We start from the raw sequence: 26,143 nt of genomic DNA, 5'->3' as shown, positions 1-26,143 counted from the left end.
TGTATCTAGTGTATCCAGTAAACATCTTGCACATTTTGTAAATATTTGATTCTTACAAGCAAAAACATATTATTTGCAAATAGCAAAAATAAGGAGAAACATGGGTCAACTACAGATGCAGTTAGATATTATGCTTAAGTCAGTGATGGCAAACATAATGTGAAAGGATAGTTCACAAAAAAACACATCTAATTTCATGCATACCTAAAGTAATGTATCGATAGGTGGGATGTTCTGTCATGTTGCTTATTCTTATCCAAACCTTTCAGATCTGCATTAGTGGCTAACAGGTTGTTTCTGGACAGGGCTTATAGCTTTTTCAAACCAAGCTGCAGCCCTCTCCAGAAGCAAACATCCTCTAGCCCCTACATCTAGGTAGTTATGAAACAATATCAGATGGAATGCTGGTGCTATTGCCTCTAGCTCTTGTATGATCCCTGAAGTAGGTTTGTAGAGTACTTTGGGTTGGGATTTATATGTCTTAATACAGGGCTTCTTGTTTAATACATGGCTATTAGTAGGAGCTATTGGATGCATCCCAAATGGCACCCTATTCCCCATATAGTTCCGTATGGGTCCTGGTCAAAAGTAGAGAACTTCAAAGGGAATAGGGTGCCATTTGGGACACAGATACAGTATTAATGGGAGGTATAATTCATCCTGCTCATTGTTTCCATGGCACATCTGACTACATTGTCAGACAGAAGGAGGATAACCATCTTCCAAGAAAAATGTGGCTGGTTGGACCCAGAAAATATTATAGAATATAAAATATTATGTGTTATATAGCAGTGTCTTTATGGATTAGAAACATTAAAGTGATAGTCCATAGCCAACTCTTAGAGAAGAGGATGAGATGCTTTACCGGTAACATTTCCATTATTTTTGCTCTTATACCTGTGTATTAACACTGTAATTACTACAATAACAACATTGTAATAACATATTATTTTAGTAATGCTTTACAATCACATAGTGATAGAGATGGAGTTCAATGTAGAATAAAGTGCAATTACAGTGTTATTACACTCCTATAAGAGCAACCTGGGAGCAAAGGTTTTGTAATGTGCTTCTGGGTTACCTACCTGTAGGCTATTAGGCTTATTACTTGGCCGAGGCCTAATCCTACTTCATATGGAATTAATTCTGTGGATTCCTGGAAAACATCAAGACTCGGCAGCATCACAGCTCAGCAACAAGATCAACAACCTGTCCTGTCTGTAATGTTTGGGTAAATTTGAATCGAAGGCAGTCAATTCAGGAAGTGATTTAAATAAAATAAAAATAAAAACAATGATTTAATTTTTTTTTTTTTTAATACACTATATATACAAAAGTGTGTGGACACCCCTTCAAATTAGTGGATTCGGCTATTTCGTCCACACCCGTTGCTGACAGATGTATAACATCGAGCAGACAGGAATGCAATCTCCATAGACAAACATTGGCAGAAGAATTTCTTGTCGTGATGTGTGTTTTGTCCTATATTTTATTTAATTAATTTTATTATTAATCCCAGCCCCCGTCCCCGAATTTGTTCTTAACTGGCTTGCCTAGTTAAATTAAGGTTAAATAAAAAAATAAAAAATAAATGGCCTTACTGAAGAGCTCCATGAGTTTCAACGTGGCACCGTCATAGGATGCCACCTTTCCAACAAGTCGGTTGGTCAAATTTCTTTCATGCTAGAGCTGCCCTGGTCAACTGTAAGTGTTGTTATTATGAAGTGGAAACATCTAGGAGCAACAACGTCTCAGCAGCAAAGTGGTAGCCACACAAGCTCAAAGAATGGGACCTCCGAGTGCTGAAGCATGTTAAAATCATCTGTCCTCCGTTGCAATTCTCACTACAGAGTTCCAAACTGCCTCTGGAAGCAACGTCAGCAGAATAACTGTTCGTCAGGAGCTTCATGAAATGGATTTCCATGGCCGAGCAGCTGCACACAAGCCTAAGAGCACTATTGCACATGAGTGGTGTAAAGCCATTGAACTCTGGAGCAGTGGAAACGTGTTCTCTGGAGTGATGAATAACGCTTCACCATCTGACAGTCTGATGGATGAATCCGTCAGATTCGCCCAACCTCACTAATGCTCTTGTGGCTGAATGGAATCAAGTCCCCGCAGCAATGTTTCAACATCTAGTTGAAAGCCTTTCCAGAAGAGTGGAGGCTGTTATAGCAGGAAAGAGGGGACCAACTCCATATTGATGCCCATGATTTTGGAATGAGATGTTCGACGAGCAGGTGTCCACATACTTTTGGTCATGTAGTGTATCTTCTACTTTTCAGTTAATTGAGAAGTCATTGTAAATAGATGCCCTTTTTTCAATTATTCGCTTGGAATGTCAGTTTACTTCCAGAATCGACTGACTTCCATTCATATTGACCCCAACCCTGCAGGGAGCCTCATTGGCCTAGTTAGCAAACTATATGTGCTGTTTTGGTATGGGGAGTAGCCGGACCTTCACACAGTCCTAAAGTGATTAAATAATTTGATGAAATGCCAGGGTGAACTGTATTTTTCAGTGCTGTGACAACCCGTGACTTGAAAATGCAGCTACGGCCTGTGAACTGACTGTTGATTCAGTGTCCAAGTAAGCTATACAGTTCCAACATTGTCCACCCAGCTCATGTCAATCACAACACAGAGAAGCCATTGCAACTGTAGGCCTAGTCTCTGTGGTCACTAGTATCTAGTATCTATAGTCACTTATATAACTATCATCATCATGATTCTATTTAGGTGTATGTAAAATAAAATCTTAACACTTTGAGAATGTCATAAACAATGTATTAAGGCATAGGATAAAACAATGGCAGTAACGCAACATAATAGCAGGGGCGATTCTAAGCAGTATTTTAATGGGGGGCCAGAGCGGGGACCAAGCACCAGTAAGGGGTGGCTATGGGAAACCAGGAAATTGTATCACAAATAGCATTGACAATTGGCTTAAACTATGATGCATTTTACTGAAAAACTGTTTCAACTGTTAATTTGTATCTCCCTAATCTGTTCAAAAAATCTATTTGAAAATGAACACAGGGAAAATATTCAAGTTAGATACATGAGAACTTAAGTGGTAACTCACTGCTATTAAATATTAGGGCAATGCAACGGTAACAGAGTGACATTGAGAACCAGATTTTTCACTTTAAAATGTATTTCAAACAAAAACCAATGGCTACTACTTTTAACAATTCCTGCATTTTTTTTTTTACAAAAGCACATTTACTTGTAGAACAGAGCAGATGCAAAGTTTGGTAACAGAATGATGCTTTGTGCTGTTTGTGCCGTCATTGCCCAACGTTTTTTTTTTAAAGCCAACGATTTGTCCCATCTCTCTTTAGACTTGGTCCCATTGTCATTCAATGTACAATAGTGCTATTCCAAAGCTTCCCTATGGATGAGCCTGGGAATGACTTCAATGGATCTCTTTGGAAGTGCGAGGCAGGGATGTAATGGATTGGTCCCATGGCCTGCCAGCTCCCTCTTCCCAGTATGTCCAGCTGTGGCAAACCTCCCCCACTCTCCGGAGAAGGTAAACAACAGCTCCCATCACACAAGTCACTAAATCCTACCAAACCCAATGTATGATCATAACCAGTGGCCAAGTGCTATTTCCTCTCTAAGATTTACATGGACACATAAGGACTTACCCCTCAGGATGTATTGTATGATTAAAGTGTTTTCTATGGATATATCTCATAACAGGGGTCTTAAACTCCTGGTCCAAGAGCCACATTTGTATATCCCATTGCTATTAGAACATAAAAACAACTGGTGACTACTCTCCCTCCAGGGTCAGGCTCTAACTCTCTGGCATGGGTCAAACTCTTCAAAAAGCCTGGAGGTGTTGGTGGTGGTGGGGGTCTGGGGAAGTCCTATCAGCCTGGGAGCATGTTGTCTCTGGCTCTCACCAAAGGCCTGCTGAACGAACCAGGCCAGAATAGCTGCTTCCTCAACAGTGCCGTACAGGTGAGTGCTAAACCTTGTCAATATGCAATAGTTTAAACATAGCTTATTTCCTATGGAAGGCTAAGGGGCAAGATTACTACTGAATTAAGATGTATCCATGTTCTAAGTAGGACCTAGGTCTACGTTTCATGTATAACTTCATGTAGGACTAAAACAGTAATAACATTTTATGTTACAGATTTTGTTCGATTAATACACATATAAATGTGACCTGTCTGTCATTTCACCGGAACAGGTGCTATGGCAGTTGGACATTTTCAGGAGGAGTTTGAGACAGCTTCCTGGTCATTTTTGTCTAGGGGATGCCTGCATTTTCTGCGCTTTAAAGGTTTGTATATAATATCATCATCACAATACATCTTCCACCTAGTTTGATGACTTATTCAAGAGATCACAAGATGTCCAAGTTCACCATACCACTCATTAAATGTAGAATAGTTATTATGTTTCTATTTAAACAAAAATAGCCATTGATATTATAGATATTTTAAACCCACCCACTGGGAACACACTGGTTGAATCAATATTTTTTCCACTTCATTTCAATAAAATAACGTTGATCCAACATGAAATAGATGTAAAATTGACGTCTGTGCCTAGTCGGCAGTGTTCCACATCTAGAATTAAGACTAATCCTGGACTGCATTGAACATTCTTTCTGGGTCCAGGAAACCGGCCCTTAGTGACTTGATAAGTAAGGCAACTTACAGTACTAAGTAATTCTCTACGATGCATTTTCCCCCTGCAGAGTATTTTCAGCCAGTTCCAGGAGAGCCGAGAGCGAGCGTTGCCTTCAGATAGCCTGCGCCACGCCCTTGCCGAAACCTTTAAGGACGAGCAACGCTTCCAACTAGGCCACATGGATGACGCTGCAGAGTGCTTTGTAAGTCAGAACTGTAGCGCTTTCTTTTTTAGCGGTCGCAATGCCTTTTTTATTGAACTAAAGTAGTTTCCCAAAACTCTTCTTTGGTACCCCTTAAATTAGCTAAATTCCAGTAACTTTCCCAAAAGTAATTTTGCAACCCTAACCCAGCCTACTCTATGTATTCCAGTACAAATACACCTGATTCAACTAGTCACTTAACCAGTTAAGTCAGCTGTGATAGTTCTGGAATAAATCAAATAAGGGCAAACGGCTAGGGGTACTTTAAGGAGAGGTTTGGGAAACACTGAGCTAAAAGAACAGAAGCTAGGAGGTCAGAGGGTATTTTCTGCTTAGCACAGACAAGGTTATAGCTCCAACTGAGATATTTGGGGATTCTCCCAGAGCTGTCCAATGGTACCATCTTAGCTGAAGACCATAACAACCCAGGAAGACGCCAGGGGTAAGACAAGATGACATTTCTCCTATGCTGCAAAAAAAATACATTTCAAATTTTGAGCAGTTGAGTTTCTTTTTGGTCAACTCTGTTAACATTGTTTCATTGATTACATAGTTGAAATGTGAATTTTTGCACAGTATATTAATAGTTCACCACTGAATCAGGATTGAAGTACTTGTTTAATATTTCTGTATGCTTACTTTGCATGTTAGCATTTTCGGCTAACATTAGCATGGCCATTGATAGTCATTAAAATTCAACATAATATATCAGTGAACAGTCATTTTAAACGGATAGTGCGAGATAAATGATTTAATATACACTGAGTGTACCAAACATTAGGAAAACCTGCTCTTTCCATGACATAGACTGAACAGATGGAATCTATGATCCCTTATTGATGTCACCACTTCAATCAGTGTAGATAAAGGGGAGGAGACAGGTTAAAGAAGCTTTGAGACAATTGGGACATGGATTGTGTATGTATTTGTATTTATTAGGGATCCCCATTATCTGCTGCAAAGGGGTCTTCCTGGGGTCCAAGCACATTACGGCACTTACATTACACATAGATAAAACAGTACATCCTATAACATTATACTGTACCACCACTACATATCTACAATACAAAATGTATAATACCACCATACAACAATATTACAATGTACGTGTGTGGGGAGTGCGTGTGCTAGTGCCTGTGTGCGTATGCGTGTGTCTGTACCTGTGTGTGTGTGTGTGTGTCTCTTTACACTCCCCGCTGTTCCATAAGATGTTTTTTTATCTTAAAAAAAAATCTGATTCTACTGCTTGCATCAGTTACCTGATGTGGAATATAGTTCAATGTAGTCATGGCTCTATGTAGTACTGTGCACCTCCCATAGTCTGTTCTGGACTTGGGGATTGTGAAGACATCTCTTGCGAGGTATGCATGGGTCTCCGAGCTTTGTACTACTGGAGTAGTTTAAACAGCTCGGTGCATTCAGCTTGTCAACACCTCTTACAAAAACAAGTAGTGATGAAGTCAATCTCTCCTCCACTTTGAACCATGAGAGATTGACATGCATATCATTAATGTTAGCTGCCCGTGTACATTTAAGGGCCAGCCGTGCTGCCCTGTTCTGAGCCAATTGTAATTTTCCTAAGTCCCTCTTTGTGGCACCTGACCACACGACTGAACAGTAGTCCAGGTGCGACAAAACTATGGCCTGTAGGACCTGTCTTGTGGATAGTATTGTTAAGAAGGCAGAGCCTCGCTTCATTATGGACAGATGTGTCCCATTCAGAGGGTGAATGGCCAAGACAAAAGATTGAAGTGCCTTTGAACGGTGTGTGGTAGTAGGTGCCAGGCGCACCGGTTTGAGTGTGTCAATAACTGCATCACTGCTAGGTTTTTCACGCTCAACAGTTTGCCGTGTGTATCGAGAATTGTCCACCACCCAAAGGACATCCAGCAAACTTAACTTAAAGCCACATAACTGTGGGAAGAATTGGAGTCAACATGGACCATCATCCCTGTGGAATGCTTTCGACACCTTATAGTCCATGGTCTGACGAATTGAGGCATGGACTACAAGTGCAACTCAATATTAGGAAGGTGTTCTTAATGTTTTGTACACTCAGTGTACACTGTTATGTTTTTACTCACAAATATGTGTATCAGGATAGTTTGGACTTCATATGCTAAGGATGTAATGGAAAACTCTTAACAGTAACTGACTTCAGATGTCTGACCTCATTTTGTTTCATTCTTGGTGCACAAGGAGAACATTCTGGAGAGGATTCACCTGCACATAGTTTCTGACACAGCGACTGAGACCTGCACATCCAAGTCCTGCATTACCCACCAGAAGTTTGCCATGACACTTTATGAACAGGTAATGTGATGTATTTATTCCACTGTTGATTGGGAAGAGGGAAAAGGAGAGACATACAGACTATTGGATAACAATCAGTATTTATGAAGTGTTTATAATGTGTTTTCATCTTATAATGAAACTGCTATTTTCAGCCATTTTCAGTTGATACATTTCCACATAAAAAGATGTAGCATTTAATAAGTTCCTTTATAAAACAGTTATAAGGACTTATACATTCTTGTAACAAGTAATAATACTGTATGCCTTAAGTAAAGTGTTACCCAATAGTGAGATACTCACTAACAACAAAAATATTATTAAACCAAGTCAATTCAATAGATCTTTATTGTCCCCGATGGGGAATTCTTACACCACTTAAGAAAGACATATACATGCATAAATAAAAGCATACACACAGCAAACATACACAGCTAAGGGAAGATGTTTTTTTTTTTAAAGCATAAATGAGATTTTGTCAAATATACTGTATATAGATGACCCGAAGGCCAATCTGATTAGGCCTATACACATATCGTCGGATTTCCAATTTCAACTTTCTCTATAGTTATTCTGTTATTTTAATTTGACATGAACCTTGTTTTTCTCCACCTACAGTTTGTATGTCGTAGTTGTGGCGCCTCCTCGGACCCCCTTCCTTTCACAGAGCTAGTGCATTATGTTTCCACCACAGCCCTGTGGTAAGTACTTCCTCTAAGAAACTTGTCAAACTGAACTGAATCTTTGCCCTAAGCCAAAATTGGATTCTCTGGTGAGATGGCGCTGCAGTGGATAGCTGCCGTCTTACGGGCTCCTAATATTTTGTGTTTTTTTACGCTGATCTTAACTTATTTCCACCATCATTTCCTGTGACCGAAAACAGCTTCTGGACATCAGAACAGCGATCACTAACCTCGATTTGGAAAAACATTTCTACTACAATGAGTCGGCAACTCTGGACATTATGCTTACCCCGGACCAGGCCCGGATCGCCGGGATTCGAAAGAGGAACAGGCGGAGAAAGAGAGGCAAGCGAGGCAGAGTCATGATTAAGCTATGTCAGCGAGCATCTAGAACGTCATTGCCCTCTGTTTTGTAGGCGAATGTACAATCACTACATAACAAACTGGACGAGCTCCGTTCGAGACTATCCTATCAATGGAACCTGAAGAACCATAATATCCTATGTTTCTCGAAGTCGTGACTGAACAAACTTGGATAATATACACCTCACTGGCTTTTCCATGCACAATCAAGATCAGACAGCAGCTTCGGGTAAGATGAGAGGGGGGGAGGGGTGTGTCTCTTTATTAACAACGGCTGGTGATCAATCTCTAATGTTAAGAAAGTGGCAGATTTTTGCTCACCTGAGTTAGAATACCTCATAATAAGCTGCACACCATACTATTTACCAAGAGTGTTATCATCTAGATTTTTGATAGCTGTCTATTTACCACCACAAACTGATGCTGGCACTATGACCACACTCAACAAGGTGTATAGGGCCATAAGCAAACAAGAAAATTCTCATCCAGAGGGGGTGTTTTTCCAGGGGGGGCACTTTTTGTTTTAACTAATTTTACCATCATGTCACCTGTGCAACTAGAGGCAACACAACTCTAGATCACCTTTACTCCACACACAGAAATCCGTACAAGGCGTTTCCCTCACCTTCCCTTTGGCAAATCTGACCATAACTCTATCCTCCTGATTCCTGCTTACAAGAAAAACTCAAACAGGAAGTACCAGTGATGCACTCAATACGGAAGTGGTCTGATGAAGTGAATGCTAAGCTACAGAACTGTTTTGCTAGCACAGACTGGAATATGTTCCGGGATTCATCTGATAATGTTGAGGAGTTTGCCACATCAGTCACTGGCTTTATTAATTATTGCCTCGAAGACATCGTCCCCACAGTGTACATATCCCAACCAGAAGCCATGGATTAAGGGCAACATCCTCACTGAGCTAAAGGCAAGAGCTGCTGCTTTCAGGGACCAAGATACTGATCCGGACGCTTATAAGAAATCCCACAGACCTTCTAGGAGCCATCAAAAAGGCAAAACGTCAATACAAGACTAGTATCGAATCCTACTACGCCGGCTCTGACACTCGTCGGATGTAGCAATGCTTGCACATTATCACAGATTACAAAGTGAAACCCAGCCTCGAGCTGCCCAGTGACACAAGCCTAGCAGACAAGCTAAATGCCGTCTATGCATGCTTCGAGGCAAGCAACACTGAACCATGCATGAGTGCAGAAGTAGTTCTGGACAACTGTGTGATCTCGCTCTCCGCAGCCAATGTGAGTCAAACCTTTAAACAGGTTAACATTTACAAGGCCGCGGGGCCAGATGGATTACCAGGATGCTTAGTCAGAGGATGCTTAGTCAGAGCATGTTCTGACCAGCTGTCTGGTGTTTTCACTGATATCAACCTCTCCCTGACCCAGTCTGTAATAAATGCATGTTTCAAGCAGACCCCCATATTCCCTGTGCCCAAGAATGCCAAGGTAACTTGTCTAAATGGCTATCCCGCCGTAGCACGTAGCACTCACACATCTGTAGCCATGAAATGCTTTGAAAGTCTGGTCATGGCTCACATCAACACCATCATCCCAGGCACTCTGGACCTAGTGGTTAGAGCGTTGGACTAGTAACCAGAAGGTTGCAAGTTCAAACCCCCGAGTTTTCAATGACGGCCTAGGAACAGTAGGTTAACTGCCTGTTCAGGGGCAGAACGACAGATTTGTACCTTGTTAGCTCGGGGGTTTGAACTTGCAACCTTCCGGCTCTAACCACTAGGCTACCCTGCCGCCTATAGAGAGGAGGTCTGTGACCTGGTAGTGTGGTGCCAGGAAAACAACCTCTCCCTCAACATCAGCAAGACAAACGAGCTGATCATGAACTACATGATCAGCTCGTTTGAGAGCTTCAAGAGCTTCAAGTTACACACCAACACAGTCCTCCCCCTCAGGAGGCTGAAAAGATTTGGCAGGGGCCTTCAGATCCTCAAAAAGTTCTACAGCTGCACCATTGAGAGCATCTTGACTGGCTGCATCACCACTTTGTATGGCAACTGCTTGGCATCCGACCGCAAGGTGCTACGCATGGCATTGCCATCCAGGACGCCTATACCAGGCGATGTCAGAAGAAGGCCTTATAAATTAACAAAAATTCCAACCACCCAAGTCATAGACTTTACTCTCTGCTACCGCACGGCAAGTGGTCCCGATGCACCCAGTCTGTAACCAACAGGACCGTAAACTACCCACAAGCCATAAGACTACTAAATAGTTCAACAAATAGCTACCCGGACTATCTGCATTGACCCTCTTTGCACTAGCTCTTCTAACTATTTTGACTCATCACATACACTGCTGCTACTGTTTATAATATATCCTGATGCCTAGTCACTTTACCCCTACCTATATGTACATACAATACATGGCCAAAAGTATGTGGACACCTGCTCGTCGAACATCTCATTCCATAATCATGGGCATTAATATGGAGTTGGTCCCTTTGCTGCTATAACAGCCTCCACTCTTCTGTGAAGGCTTTCCACTAGATGTTGGAACATTGCTGCGGGTACTGCTGCGGGCACTGATGTTGGGCGATTAGGCCTTACTCGCAGTCTGCATTCCAATTCATCCCAAATGTGTTTGATGGAGTTGAGGTCAGGGTCAGTGCAGGCCTGTCAAGTTCTTCCTCACCGACCTCGACAAACCATTTCTGTATGGACCTCACTTTTGCACGGGGGTATTGTCATGCTGAAACAGGAAAGGGCCTTCCCCAAACTCTTGCCAAAAAGTTGGAAGCACAGAATCGTCTAGATTAATGTCATTGTATGCTGTAGCATTAAGATTTCCCTTCACTGTAACAAAGGGGCCTAGCCCAAATCATAAAAACAGCCCCATTATTCCTCCTCTACCAAACTTTACAATCGGCACCATGCATTGGGGCAGGTCGCATTCTCCTGGCGTCCGCCAAACCCAAATTTGTCATTCGGACTTCCAGATGGTGAAGCATGATTCATCACTCCAAAGAACACATTTCCAATGCTCCAGAGTCCAATGACGGCGCGCTTACACCATTCCAGCTGACGCTTGACATTGTGCATGGTGATCTTAGGCTTGTGTGCGGCTGCTCGGCCATGGAAACCTATTTCATGAAGCTCCCTACGAACAGTTATTGTATGTAGTGAGTGTTGCAACCGAGGACAGACGATTTTTACGCGCTGGGCACTTCAGCATTCGGGGGCATTCCCGTTCTTTGAGCTTGTGACCTAACAATTTGCTGCTGAGCTGTTGTTGCTCCTAGACGTTTTTACTTCACAATAACAGCACCTACAGTTGACCGCGGCATCTCTAGCAGGGCAGAAATTTGACAAATTGACTTGTTGGAAAGGTGACATCCTATGACGGTGCCATGTTGAAAGTCACTGAGCTCTTCTGTAAGGCCATTCTACTGCCAATGTTTGTCTATGGAGATTGCATGGCTGTGTGCACAGGTGTGACTGAAATAGCAGAATACAGTAATTTGAAGGGGTGTTCACATACTTTTGTATAAATAATGTATCTACTTCAATTACCTCGTACCCCTGCACATCGATAACCTCAATTTGTCAGGGCATGGACTACAAGGTGCCGAATGCGTTCCACAGGGATGCTGGCCTGGATATCCTTTGGGTGGTGAACCATTCTTGATACAGAAGGGAAACTATTGAGTGTGAAAAACCCAGCAACGTTGCAGTTCTTGACACACTCAAACGGATATGCCTGGCAACTACTACCATACCACTTTCAAAGGCACTTAAATATATTGTCTTGCCCATTCACCCTCTGAATGGCACACATATACAATCCATGTCTCAATTGTCTTATGGCTTAAAATAATTATTTAACCTGTCTCCCCCCTTCATCTATACTGATTGAAGTGGATTTAACAGGTGATAGCAATAAGGGATCATAGCTTTCACCTGGGTTCACCTGGTCAGTCTATGTCATGAAAAGAGCAGGTGTTCCTAATGTTGTGTACACTTAGTGTCTAAGCAAGTTATCATTACTCATTGTGTATGTATTCCTTGTGTTATTATTTTTTCTATATTTTTCTCTCTGCATTGTTGGGAAAAACCTGTACGTAAGCATTTCACCTGTTGTTTTATGAAGCATGCGACAAATAACATTTGATTTGACAACATTTGATTTGACAGTGCATAGGCATCATTCTACGATAACTATTAAGGCAATAACCTATGCGAATGCCTTGTACTAGGTGTGTAAGCACAGCTAGTTATAGAATAGACCTACTGCTCTAGTTGGTCGTCCAACTAAACTATTAGTTCCAAAGTACTCCAACTGCATAATGTGCTAGTGGTAGGTAAGACTTTACACTACAATGTTATTATAACTGTTTAACTTGTGTGTGGTAAGTACAGTGTGTCAGTACAGTGTAGTAACTACACAGTGACTGTACTGTACTTACAGAAATAATTACACAGTAATAAGGGCTGTAAGGCACTAATGTAAAGTGTGACCGTACTAGCCTGCTAAGGGTCACTGCATACATTGTTCCTCTTCCACTTGCTGTTAGTTTTGGATAAGGCTTATGTGATTTACAGTGCAGAAAGACACCCCTATTATCCCGCCTCCTCTGTGTCCCAGCCAACAGGTGGGCCACGTCCTGGGGAAGAACGACAGGCTTCGGTCGGACATGTTCGGGGAATTGCTGCAGGCGGCAAACACCATCGGTGACCTACGGAACTGTCCAGTATGTTGCTAGCTCATTTTCATTGTGAAACATAGTTTGAAGTCGAATATCCAATGTGATATATTTGTTTTTGACATGTGGCCATGTTGTTATCTATGCAGCCATAAAGTTGGTGCTGAACAATGTGACTGCAATGTGTCATTTAGAGGAAGTCATCCCAGCTTCGAGCAGTACATGACTCCAATGGATTTTTTTATGCTTTCTGAACTGTGTGAGTCCCTTACTGAAGCAATGTTCAGTATGAATGGATTCTACCAGCTATTCTATCAGTATCAAAAACATTCTGTGATATAAAATACAATGGGAAACTTCTTCACAGTCAACGCTACTCTTTAAATACTACAATACTGTTTTATTGAACTGAACCCTTAAAGTATGACCATCAGAACAATATATTATAGCTACTGTACCTGCAGTATCCCAAAGCAAGTGAATGCAGATCCAGACATTATTTCATTCAAACCCGCATCGAGCTGATTTCTACTGTCTGTATTCTGCTGTGTGACATTATGATGGGAACAGGCCTGAAGGAAAGGCTGCCAGACTAGTGCTAGGGATATAAATAGCAGTTAAGGCTTATCCACTGTTGCTCTCTCATCTCGATTGGCTAGCACTGGTCTACCACTTCAATGTGCGTCAGCCCTGGTGAAAGTGCTATGTTCCATTAACCCTTTCTACTGTGCCTGGGAAAAATAAAATCATATCACACAGGATTCTTAAAGTTAGATATTAAAGCTATTTTTGTATTTTCTGTAATGAAAGTTGTTTTACATTTTTCATATTAACAACATTAAGAATAATTAACAACATGTAAATAATAATTATAAAGGATTAGTAAATAGTTTATTCATCATTTATTAATCATTACTCCGTTTAAAATATGTTTAATGTATTTCTATTCCTTAGTTAAGTATTTTTGCATGGCCTCGTCTAGTAGTGTGAGCTATTTATATCTTAAAAATACTTAATAAATATTTTGAGATACCAGTGTAATTTCTCACAAAAAGTTGGCCATTGGTAGACATTCCAGCAGTACCTGATGCTCCTGAAGGTCTCAAAATGGCCCCTAGAACATATCAATGGTTAAACAATAAGCACACAATACAGAGGGTCTTTAAGAAAATACACTGCTCAAAAAAGTAAAGGGAACACTAAAATAACACATCCTAGATCTGAATGAATGAAATATTCTTATTAAATAAATGTTTCTTTACATAGTTGAATGTGCTGACAGCAAAATCACACAAAAATTATCAATGGAAATGAAATGTATCAACCCATGGAGGTCTGGATTTGGAGTCACACTCAAAATTTAAGTGGAAAACCACACTACAGGCTGATCCAACTTTGATGTAATGTCCTTAAAACAAGTCAAAATGAGGCTCAGTAGTGTGTGTGGCCTCCCTACAACGCCTGGGCATGCTCCTGATGAGGTGGCGGATGGTCTCCTGAGGGATCTCCTCCCAGACCTGGACTAAAGCATCCGCCAACTCCTGGACAGTCTGTGGTGCAACGTGGCGTTGGTGGATGGAGCGAGACATGATGTCCCAGATGTGCTCAATTGGATTCAGGTCTGGGGAACGGGCGGGCCAGTCCATAGCATCAATGCCTTCCTCTTGCAGGAACTGCTGACACACTCCAGCCACATGAGGTCTAGCATTGTCTTTCATTAGGAGGAACCCAGGGCCAACCGCACCAGCATATGGTCTCACAAGGGGTCTGAGGATCTCATCTCGGTACCTAATGGCAGTCAGGCTACCTCTGGCGAGCACATGGAGGGCTGTGCGGCCCCACAAAGAAATGCCACCCCACACCATGACTGACCCACCGCCAAACCGGTCATGCTGTAGGATGTTGCAGGCAGCAGAACGTTCTCCACGGCGTCTCCAGACTCAAGTCTGTCACGTGCTCAGTGTGAACCTGCTTTCATCTGTGAAGAGCACAGGGCGCCAGTGGCGAATTTGCCAATCTTGGTGTTCTCTGGCAAATGCCAAACGTCCTGCACGGTGTTGGGCTGTAAGCACAAACCCCACCTGTGGACATCGGGCCCTCATACCACCCTCATGGAGTCTGTTTCTGACCGTTTGAGCAGACACATGCACATTTGTGGCCTGCTGGAGGTCATTTTGCATGGCTCTGGCAGTGCTCCTCCTTGCACAAAGGCGGAGGTAGCGGTCCTGCTGCTGGGTTATTGCCATCCTACGGCCTCCTCCACGTCTCCTGATGTACTGGCCCGTCTCCTGGTAGCGCCTCCATGCTCTGGACACTACGCTGACAGACACAGCAAACCTTCTTGCCACAGCTCGCATTGATGTGCCATCCTGGATGAGTTGCACTACCTGAGCCACTTGTGTGGGTTGTAGACTCCGTCTCATGCTACCACTAGAGTGAAAGCACCGCCAGCATTCAAAAGTGACCAAAACATCAGCCAGGAAGCATAGGAACTGAGAAGTGGTCTGTGGTCCCCACCTGCAGAACCACTCCTTTATTGGGGGTGTCTTGCTAATTGCCTATAATTTCCACCTGTTGTCTATTCCATTTGCACAACAGCATGTGAAATTTATTGTCAATCAGTGTTGCTTCCTAAGTGGACAGTTTGATTTCACAGAAGTGTGATTGACTTGGAGTTACATTGTGTTGTTTAAGTGTTCCCTTTATTTTTTTTGAGCAGTGTATATAGTCAAACATCTGATGTCAGGACTTGAGGAAGCGTTGTAATGGAATGTTCTGCTTATGTTGTCAACCTCGCCAACGCAAAATAATCATAATCATAATCATCATGGGGCGGCAGGGTAGCCTAGTGGTTAGAGCGTTGGACTAGTAACCGGAAGGTTGCGAGTTCAAACCCCCGAGCTGACAAGGTACAAATCTGTCGTTCTGCCCCTGAACAGGCAGTTAACCCACTGTTCCCAGGCCGTCATTGAAAATAAGAATTTGTTCTTAACTGACTTGCCTGGTTAAATAAAGGTAAAATAAAAAAAAAATAAAAAAATAAAACAGGGAGATGTAGCCTACACACAACAGCAATTTTTCACTAGTGGATTTTTATTTATTCAATACTACTGATATATGATTGAGGTATAAATGTTACATGTATGATTTGCAGTTAGAAATGTTACATGTATAAACTTCAAATGCCTGCAGTGCCTCAGTCTTTTAACCGCTGACTAAATTCACACATGGCTTTGTTTGGCAGCAACTTTACATGTCTTTTAAAGGCAGTAAGGTTTTAAACGTAATGGGATAGTTCAGCGGAATAATGTATTCAGATATGTGCTTCCTTACCTCGTAAGCAGTATATGGACTGTTCTGGGCAGTAGATAGCCTGGCGGGTTGGAGCATTCGGCCAGTTACCGAAGGTTGCTGGATCGAATCCCCGAGCTGACAAGGTAAAAATCTGTCATTCTGCCCCTGAGCAACACCGTTAACCCATTGTTCCCTGGGCGCCGAGGATGTTGATTCATTAATGCAACCCTCCCCATCTCTCTGATTCAGAGGGGTTTGATTAAATGCGGCAGAGACATTTCACTAAGTAGACCTTTTCATGAGGATAAATTCTGTGCGTAAACCAAATAATCTGTTCGCAGGAGTAGTTTCAGTGTTTGGGTTTTCGTCACTGATTATTTGGATGTACCAGGAATGGGTGAATGTAGTGCTTAAACGTTGACCGCTTCGTGCGTGTGGCGAAATTACCGGAAGGAGGCCAGGGGCTTTGGCGGAGAGTTTCCTTTGGCGGAGAGTTTCCTTTTGCTTTGGCGGAGAGTTTCCTTTTGCTTTGGTGGAGAGTTTCCTTTTGCTTTGGTGGATAGTTTCCTTTTGCTTTGGTGGATAGTTTCCTTTTGCTTTGGCGGAGTTTCCTTTTGCTTTGGCGGAGAGTTTCCTTTTGCTTTGGCGGAGAGTTTCCTTTTGCTTTGGCGGAGAGTTTCCTTTTGCTTTGGCGGAGAGTTTCCTTTTGCGAGGATAGACTTCGCAAACACAAACACGCAAGGTTTTAGTTCTGGGTTAACTGAGATTCGACTGTCTAAAGGAGTGACTGCAATCCACACTTTGGTTTGGTAGAAAAGTCACTGCCAAAAAAAACACGGACAGTGCCTTCGGGAAGTATTCAGACCTCTTGACTTTTTTCACATTTTCTTACGTTACAGCTTTATTCTAAAATGTATTAAATTGTTTTGTTCTTATCATCAATTTACACACAATACCGCATAATGACAAAGCAAAAACAGGTTTTTAGACATTTTTGCTAATTTCATAAAAAGTAAAAACAGAAATATTACATTTACATAAGTATTCAGACCCCTTTACTCAGTACTTTGTTTAAGCACCTTTGGCACCGACTACAGCATCAAGTCTTCTTGGGTATGACATTACAAACTTGGCACACCTGTATTTGGGGAGTTTCTCCCATTCTTCTCTGCAGATCAGATGTTGCTGCACAGCTATTTTCAAGGTCTCTCCAGAGAAGTTCAATCGGGTTCAAGCCGGGCTCTGGCTGGGCCACTCAAGGACATTCAGAGACTTGTCTCGAGGCCACTCCTGCATGGTCTTGGCTGTGTGCTTAGGGTTGTTGTCCTGTTGGAAGGTGAACCTTCGCCCCAGTCTGAATTCCTGAGCCATCTGGAGCAGGTTTTCATCAAGGATCTCTCTGTACTTTGCCCCCAGTCCCTGCCGCTGAAAAACAGCCCCACAGCATGATGCTGCCACCACAATGCTTCACTGTAGGGATGGTGCCAGGTTTCCTCCAGATATGACACTTGGCATTCAGCCTAAAGAGTTCAGTCTTGGTTTCATCAGACCAGAGAATTTTGTTTCCCATGGTCTGAGAGTCATTTAGGTGCCTTTTGGCAAACTCCAAGTGGGCTGTCATGTGCCTTTTACTGAGTAGGTGTTTTCATCTGCCCAGTCTACCATAAAGGACTGATTGGTGGAGTGCTGCAGAGATGGTTGTCCTTCTGGAAGGTTCTTCAATCTCCACAGAGGAACTCTAGAGTTTTGTCAGAGTGACAATTGGGTTCTTCGTCACCTCCCTGACCAAGGCCCTTCTCCCCAGATTGCTCAGTTTGGCCTGGAAGAGGAAGAGCCTAGGTGGTTCCAAACTTATTCCATTGAAGAATGATGGATGCCACAGTGTTCTTGGGGACCTTCAATCCTGCATACATTTTTTGGTACCCTTCCCCAGACCTATGAATTGACACAATCCTGTCTCAGATCTTTCCTTCAACTTCATGGCTTGGTTTTCGCTCAGACATGCACTGTCAACTGTTGGACCTTATATAGACAGGTGTGTGCCTTTAAAAATTATTTCCAATCAATTGAATTTACCACAGGTGGACAATTAAGTTGTGGAATCATCTCAAGGATGATCAATGGAAACAGGATGCACCTGAGCTCAATTTCGAATCTCATTAATATATGCTTGTGTAAATAAGGTATATACGTTTTTTTTAAATACATTTGCAAACATTACTAAGAAACTGTTTTTGCTTTATCATTGTGAGGTATTGTGTATAGATTGCTGAGGATTTTTTTGTTATTTAATCCATTTTAGAGTAAGGCTGTAACGTAACAAAATGTGGAAAAAGTCAAGGGGTATGAATACTTTCCGAAAACACTGTGTGTGCATATATTAGCATTTTCGTTATTTTCCTCAGCATTTGTATAAAGGTACACATCACACTATTACAGCAGTGTGACTGTTTTGGAATATCATTTTCAATATATTTTCTTAAAGATCCTCTGTGTTGTGTGCTTATTGTTTAACCATTGATAAATTCTAGGGGCCATTTTGAGACTGCTGGAATATCTACCAATAGCATATCTTGTGACACTGGTCGCTCAAAGCATTTATAAAGTATATATAGCCCACACTTTAGATGAGGCCACACAAAAAGACTTAACTAACGATTAGGAAATGGTTTATTAAACATCTCATACATCATTATTAAATCATTTAGAAGTTGTTTATAAATGGTTACTAGGTTACTAACATTTACAAATGTGGGAGTTGTGAATAATAAATTATGAAACGTATTTACTAATCCCTTATGAATGCTTTATTTACGTGGAGTTATTATAAAGTGCTACCATAGTTCTGTATATATTATAGTTTATGATTCCAATATGATGCAACATGTTTCATGGCAAAGTTGACAAGGTTTCTGGAATAAAATACATAGATTTATAAATAGATTTCTGCTTTTAATTACCTCTCATGGATCATAGTTTCTCATCTTCTTTGCAGAGCAACTGTGGCCAGAGCATCAAGATCCGTCGGGTTCTCCTGAACTGCCCAGAGATCGTCACCATTGGCTTTGTGTGGGACGCAGAGCAGTCTGACCTTACAGAGGATGTGATTAGGTCACTGGGTCCACATCTCAACCTCTCGGGGGTAAGAGTTAAAAATACACAATGGAAGTTTAGTCGCTACTTGTTTACATCAAATTTGGCTTGACGGTTGACTGAATGGTTCATATACAAGATTATTGAATATTAATAAATTAATTTTAATAATAGCAATGATAATAATACAGAATAAGATGACAATAATAATTCATAAAACAATATACACGACCGTTCAAAAGTTTGGGGTCACTTAGAAATGTCAGAAAAGCATATTGTTAGGCGTCTGTTTCTCAAACTAGACACTCTAATGTACTTGTCCTCTTGCTCAGTTGTGCACCGGGGCCTCCCACTCCTCTTTATATTCTGGTTAGTGCCAGTTTGCGCTGTTCTGTGAAGGGAGAACTACACAGCGTTGTACGAAATCTTCAGTTTCTTGGCAATTTCACGCATGGAATAGCCTTCATTTCTCAGAACAAGAATAGACGGATGAGTTTCAGAAGAAAGGTCTTTGTTTCTGGCCGTTTTGAGCCTGTAATCGAACCCACAAATACTCAGCTAGTCTAAAGAAGGCCAGTTTCATTGCTTCTTTAATCAGGACAACAGTTTTCATCTGTGCTAACATAATTGCAAAAAGATTTTCAAATGATAAACTTGGATTAGCTAACACAACGTGCCATTGGAACACAGGAGTGATGGTTGCAGGTAATGGGCCTCTGTACTCCTATGTAGATATTCCATAAAAAACCTGCCCTTTCCAGCTACAATAGTCATTTACAACATTAACAATGTCTACACTGTATTTCTGATCAATTTGATGTTATTTTAGTGGACAAAAAAAATGACTTTCTTTCAAAAACAAGGAAATTTCTAAGTATTTGGTGTTTTGATATGTTATTAGGATCCAAGGAAATTTCTAAATGTGACCCCGCACTTTTGAACGTTAGTGTATACATTTAGCAGACTTTTATCCAAAGCAACTTAGTAATTTTTGTTTGGGTGGCCCCAGTGCCATTCGAACCCACAATCCTGGGCATTGCAAGCACCATGATCTACCAACTGACCCACACTGCACCCCAATCCCATTCAACAACATAGTCCTTAATTTTTGAATATTTTTAACTCCTACATGGGTGTCTAATTATGTAATTTCTGCACAATATTTTATTCCATTTCGTGGGCCCTTTTGGTTTCAAAAGCACCCCCAGAGGAAAATCTTCAGCATACAGTATTATCCTTAAAAGTTCAATCTGTACAATTTCCAGTGGTCTCATTGTATCTGCTAAAATAAAGTAACTACGCCTCCATTTTTAAGAATACAACTTAAAAATGAAGATCTTTTCATGAAAGAAAACAAGAAACACTAAATCAAATATTTGCAAATATGTGAGATATTACTCAATTGCTTGTTTTCAAAATATAATAACAACAGATAAACAAATCAGGAAAAGCTGACATCATTACAATGGTGTTACTACAGTTATTACTGTGTAACTACATGTATAGGGGAACTTTAGATGTAGTGCTATAACAGGTATAACAGATGTAGGTTATATGTTACAATGTGTGCCTACACTATAATTACACTGACTGCACCTGCCTACAGTATGTAGGTAGAATTTATTCATGCCACAATCAGGTATAACAATTGTTAGTAGTATGTAGAAATATGTCATTGTAATTACACTGTATCTGCCTTTGTAGCCTACCATTTAAATGCAAAGTTATTAGGGGCACATATTGTGAAGTATGATCCAAGAACAAAAGTATGAACACGCTCCAAATGTGAAATAGCTCACACACAAAGAGACATGATTGTCCACTGTTTAAGTTCACATTCCAGTCTGACTAAATCCTATCCAGGTGCTGTGAGATCTGGAGGGCGTCTGTAAAGTAGCCAGAATGGATAGCTGTATTAGGGTTTGCTTGAGTGTTAACTAAGTGTCAAAGTTGGTTGAAGATTCCTATCCTAATTGATAATATGTATCCATTGTTCGTGTATGCCATCTTTCATGTATGTCTTATTTCAGCTGTTCAACCGGGTCACTGATGAGAACGCCAAAAGGAGTGAGTTACGTCTCGTGGGAATGATTTGTTTCTCCAGCAAACATTACTCTGCGTTCGCTTATCACACCAAGTCCTCAAAATGGGTCTTCTTTGATGACGCCACCGTGAAAGAGGTGAGTGTTTAAATGAATGTGTTGGGGTCTGTTTCAAATGAATTGAGAAAAATGCTTCTAATATCTCATAGATGATCTATTTGTGCAGATGTTGCAGAAGTCATGTCAAAACATTGAAAACAACCTCAAAAGTGCTCTTATGTTGAGATAAGTCCCAGGCCATCAATTCAGCCGATCCAGCTACATCAAATAAATCAGAACGTTAAGGACCAAATCATTTCCAGATCTTATTAGGTGCTTATCTTTTCCATTCATTTGGTGTTGGCATACAGTTACATTGACACAATCCAATGTGGATTCATCTTGATGTTAAGACTACATTTGAGGTCTAAAAACATCTTGCAAATGTTGATTTTGGAGTGTAATGTCACTTTAACATAGCCAACGGCAAACATCATCTGTGTTTAATGAATGAAAGAAAGTAGGTTATTGATACTAAATATATTTTTTTGACAAGAGCCATAAAAGCAATGCTTTCCTTTTAACAGCTGGGCTATCCTTTGAGGTATCCTTGTGATCCTTAGTCGCGCAGCGGCAATGCTAGAGGTGTCACTACAGACCCAGGTTCCATCCCGGGCTGTATCGCAGTCCCATAGGGTGGCGCACAATTGGCCCAGCATTGTCTGGGTTAGGGAGGGTAGGCTGTCATTGTAAATAAGAATTTGTTCTTAACTGACTTGCCTAGTTAAACATTTTTTTAATTTAAAAATTTAAAAAAGCTTAGCAATCAACTAAAGGCTCTCACAAGAGCTCTGCCAAATTGTAATGATGAAATGTGAAGGCAAAATGGACAGGTTCACAAAAGATGGAAGCCATTTTAACATCTTACTCAAACTATCCATCGTTAAGCTGATAGTTATACAAGGTCTATGACTCACCAACAAAAACACGACACTAGACCTTGTTTCATTTGGAATCACCACACACGTACAGTACCAGTCAAAAGTTTGGACACCTACTCATTCAAGGGTTTTTCTTTATTTTTACTGTTTTCTACATTGTAGAATAATAGTGAAAGACATCAAAACTATGAAATAACACACATGGAATCATGTTGTAACCAAAAAAGTGTTAAACAAATCAAAATATATTTTATATTTGAGATTCTTCAAAGTAGCCACCCTTTGCCTTGATGACAGCTTTCCACATTCTTGGCATTCTCTCAAGCAGCTTCATGAGGTAGTCACCTGGAATGCATTTCAATTAACAGGTGTTCCTTGTTAATTTGTGGAATTTCCTTCTTAATGCCTTTGAGACAATCAGTTGTGTTGTGACAAGGTAGGGGTGGCATACAGAAGATGGTCTTTTACCAAATAGGGCTAAGTCCATATTATTGCAAGAACAGCTCAAATAAGCAAAGAGAAATGACAGTCCATCATTACTTTAAGATATGAAGGTCAGTCAGCCTGGAACATTTCAAGAACTTTGAAAGTTTCTTCAAGTGCAGTCACAAAACTACCTCTCACAGGAAAGGAGGACCCTGTCACGGCTTTCTTCCTGGGAAGGAGAGGCGGACCAAAACGCAGCGTGGTTATAGTTCATGGTTCTTTAATAAGAAAACTCAAACATGAACAAACTACAAAACAATAAACATGAAAACCGTAACAGTCCTAACTGGTGCATAAAACACAAAGACAGGAAACAATCACCCACAAAATACCCCAAAAATATGGCTGCCTAAATATGGTTCCCAATCAGAGACAACAATAAACACCTGCCTCTGATTGAGAACCAATCTAGGCAACCATAGGCTTACCTAGACACCTAAACTGAACACAACCCCATAAATCTACAAAAAAAAAACCTAGACAAGACAAAACACATAAATCACCCATATCACACCCTGGCTTAACCAAAATAATAAAGAAAACAAAGGTAACTAAGGCCAGGGCGTGACAGACCCAGAGTTACCTCTGCTGCAGAGGATAAGTTCATTAGAGTTAACTGCACCTCAGATTGTGGCCCAAATAAATGCATCACAGAGTTCAGGTAACAGACACATCTCAACATCAACTGTTCAGAGGAACAACTGTCCTGCGTGAATCAGGCCTTCATGATCGAATTGATGCAAAGAAGCCACTACTGAAGGACACCAATAAGAAGAAGAGACTGGCTTGGGCCAAGAAACAGCAGCAATGGACATTAGACCGGTGGAAATCTGTCCTTTGGTCTGATGAGTCCAAATTTGCGATTTTTGGTTCCAACTGCCGTGTCTTTGTGAGATGCAGTGTAGGTGAACGGATGATCTCCACATGTGTGGTTACCATGGAGGAGGAGGTGTGATGGTGTGGGGGTGCTTTGCTGGTGACACTGTCAGCGATTTTTTTAGAATTCAAGGCACACTTAATCAGCATGGCTACCACAGCATTCTGCAGCGATACGCCATTCCATCTGGTTTGCGCTTAGTGGGACTATCATTTGTTTTTTAACAGGACAATGACCCAACACACCTCCAGGCTGTGTAAAAGCTATTTGACCAAGAAGGAGAGTGATGGAGTTCTGCATCAGATGACCTGGCCTCCACAATCATCTGACCACTACAAAATTCAGATGGTTTGGTATAAGTTGGACCGCAGAGTGAAGGAAAAGCAGCTAATAAGTGCTCAGCATATGTGGGAACTCCTTCAAGACTGTTGGAAAAGCATTTCTCATGAAGCTGGTTGAGAGAATGCCAAGAGGGTGCAAAGTTGTCATCAAGGCTGGGGGGGCTGCTTTGAAGAATATTAAATATCTTTTGATGTGTTTAACACTTTTTTGGTTACTACATGATCCCATATGTGTTATTTCATAGTTTTGATGTGTTCACTGTTATTCTACAATGTAGAAAATAGTAGAAATAAAGAAAAACTTTTGAATAGGTGTGTCCAAACTTTTGACTGGTTGGTACTGTAGAAATACACTGAAAATTCTCTGTACTTCACATTATATGAAGAAAATAAAAACGTCATGTATGTCAACATAGTAGTTGCTATTCTTTAGCGTTTAGTCTCAAACATGTCAGTTACACATCAAAACATAATTTTCACTTTTCCATTATTTTTATGTTCTTCTTAGATCGGATCCAAGTGGAAAGACGTGGCCTCTAAATGCATCCGGGGACATTTCCAGCCACTGCTCCTGTTCTACACTAACCTGGAGGGAACCCCAGTCTCCAGCGAGGACGCACCCAGACAAACAACCATGTGTCCCCGCTTTAAAGCCAACATCAACGGGGAAGTGCCAGGTAAGACGAAACATTAACGGTGGGTTTACATGTGTGTCACAATGAGTCGTCACAAAAACAGTTGGTTTTTACCTGCTACACTGGATTCGTTACTTTTGCCATCGTGAGCAGAGCGGGAGCCACTTTATGAAGAGTTTTTGGCCGTGTGCTACACTTCAAATTCTTGAAAATAGAACCAGAGCATAATTTTATGCAAAGTTTTGTAGGTTCTTGGTTATATTGAAATGAATGAGAGCGTCTCACGCTCAGCAAAAATTAAGTGTCCAGTGTAGCAGACCTTTAATGGGAGGTGTGGGGCAGGTTAGGTTATGCTCGTTAAACGTTTACTTAACTTTTTCGGTCACTACCACCTACCTGGTGCAAAAATGTTGGTAACACTTTACTTAAGGCATTTAAGTGGAATGCATTTTACCTAAATGCCTTAAGTAGACTTTGTTTCACAGTCGTCCTCACTGTCTTTCCACAATTTTCTTGCCCATACACAAGAAAATTAATCACATATCCACCACCCACAACCCAGCAACAATACATTTCCCCTCAAATAACGTAGCTGTGGAAAGAGAATATGTACTATCCTGCTTCCACTACATGCGTAATACAGAGTCCTACAGTACACAACTAACTCTGCCGTCGCTTTGAGAAAAAAACATCCTTTCAATGTGATGGCGCCTGGCATTGTTTTTAAAACCGCTCCCCAGTTGGGGATTGGGATTGTCCTCCCTTGTCGTGTGCAGAGTTGAACTTGATATGAGGATGTCTCTGGCGTGCAGATTACTGCCCACGCCTGCCTCCCTGCCTAATCCCTGCTTTCCCTGCAATCCCTGCTCCCCGGGTCAAGTGCGCTTGGTAGCTTTCACTCCCTCCAGTGATCTCCCATGCCGCGTTTGTTCCCATTCTAATATGCACTTGCTTTCGGAAATGGTGTCCTGCTCTTTGAAATGGACCGTTTAGCCTGGGCGTCGTATCCGGTCACCTCTTTTGGAATGGGATTTGATTTGCATTATTATGTGGATAAGAGTAAGTAATTAAAGTGTTGTGTTTCGTTATTGTTTGAGTTAGATTATTGGTTTATATAAGGACGTATATTTGTTATACTGCTTTTGGGCAGTATTGGCTGGATTATCAATGCTGTTGATAGGTTTTTTTAGGCATTGTTAACCTGCCTTAGCAGTGCTCTTGTCTGAGAATAACCTTTTCCCGAATTGGAGATTGTGTAACTCGTGGGCTCGCCACAGACTACTCAGAGCATAAATACTTATTTTATGTTGAAATCCAATCAAATATAAATACACTGTGACCATACAATATTGGGCTAATTATATAAAGTAAACAAAGAGTGCATTTTTTATTTGATATCGATACACCTGTAAAGCGAAAACAAATTCGGGGGGACAATCAAACAGTGGACTACTAATCAACGTGCCGACAGATAAAAGTACTTTATTTTGGACTTTGCATGCCTTTCCATTATCTAATTGAAGCC

At 41.2% G+C, this 26,143-nt stretch overlaps 1 protein-coding gene across 2 annotated transcripts in view; it reads left to right on the top strand.

The window, feature by feature from the left end:
- Positions 1-26,143, top strand: part of LOC110534297 (ubiquitin carboxyl-terminal hydrolase 53) — a 55,670-nt gene that overhangs the window by 1,224 nt on the left and 28,303 nt on the right. For both annotated transcript variants that reach the window (XM_021619071.3, XM_021619073.3), the window contains exons 2-11: positions 3,345-3,535; positions 3,797-3,972; positions 4,208-4,300; positions 4,721-4,855; positions 7,055-7,168; positions 7,766-7,848; positions 12,813-12,918; positions 19,160-19,306; positions 21,288-21,437; positions 24,492-24,660. In XM_021619071.3, the coding sequence (XP_021474746.2) occupies positions 3,469-3,535; positions 3,797-3,972; positions 4,208-4,300; positions 4,721-4,855; positions 7,055-7,168; positions 7,766-7,848; positions 12,813-12,918; positions 19,160-19,306; positions 21,288-21,437; positions 24,492-24,660 (1,240 nt within the window). In that variant the 5' untranslated portion in view covers positions 3,345-3,468. The remainder of the gene's footprint in view (positions 1-3,344; positions 3,536-3,796; positions 3,973-4,207; positions 4,301-4,720; positions 4,856-7,054; positions 7,169-7,765; positions 7,849-12,812; positions 12,919-19,159; positions 19,307-21,287; positions 21,438-24,491; positions 24,661-26,143) is intronic.

This window comes from Oncorhynchus mykiss, chromosome 10 (genome assembly GCF_057628025.1).
Source record: "Oncorhynchus mykiss isolate SJ-2025 chromosome 10, ASM5762802v1, whole genome shotgun sequence".
NCBI classification, from domain to species: domain Eukaryota; kingdom Metazoa; phylum Chordata; class Actinopteri; order Salmoniformes; family Salmonidae; genus Oncorhynchus; species Oncorhynchus mykiss.
This window is presented reverse-complemented; position numbering and strand designations above follow the sequence as displayed.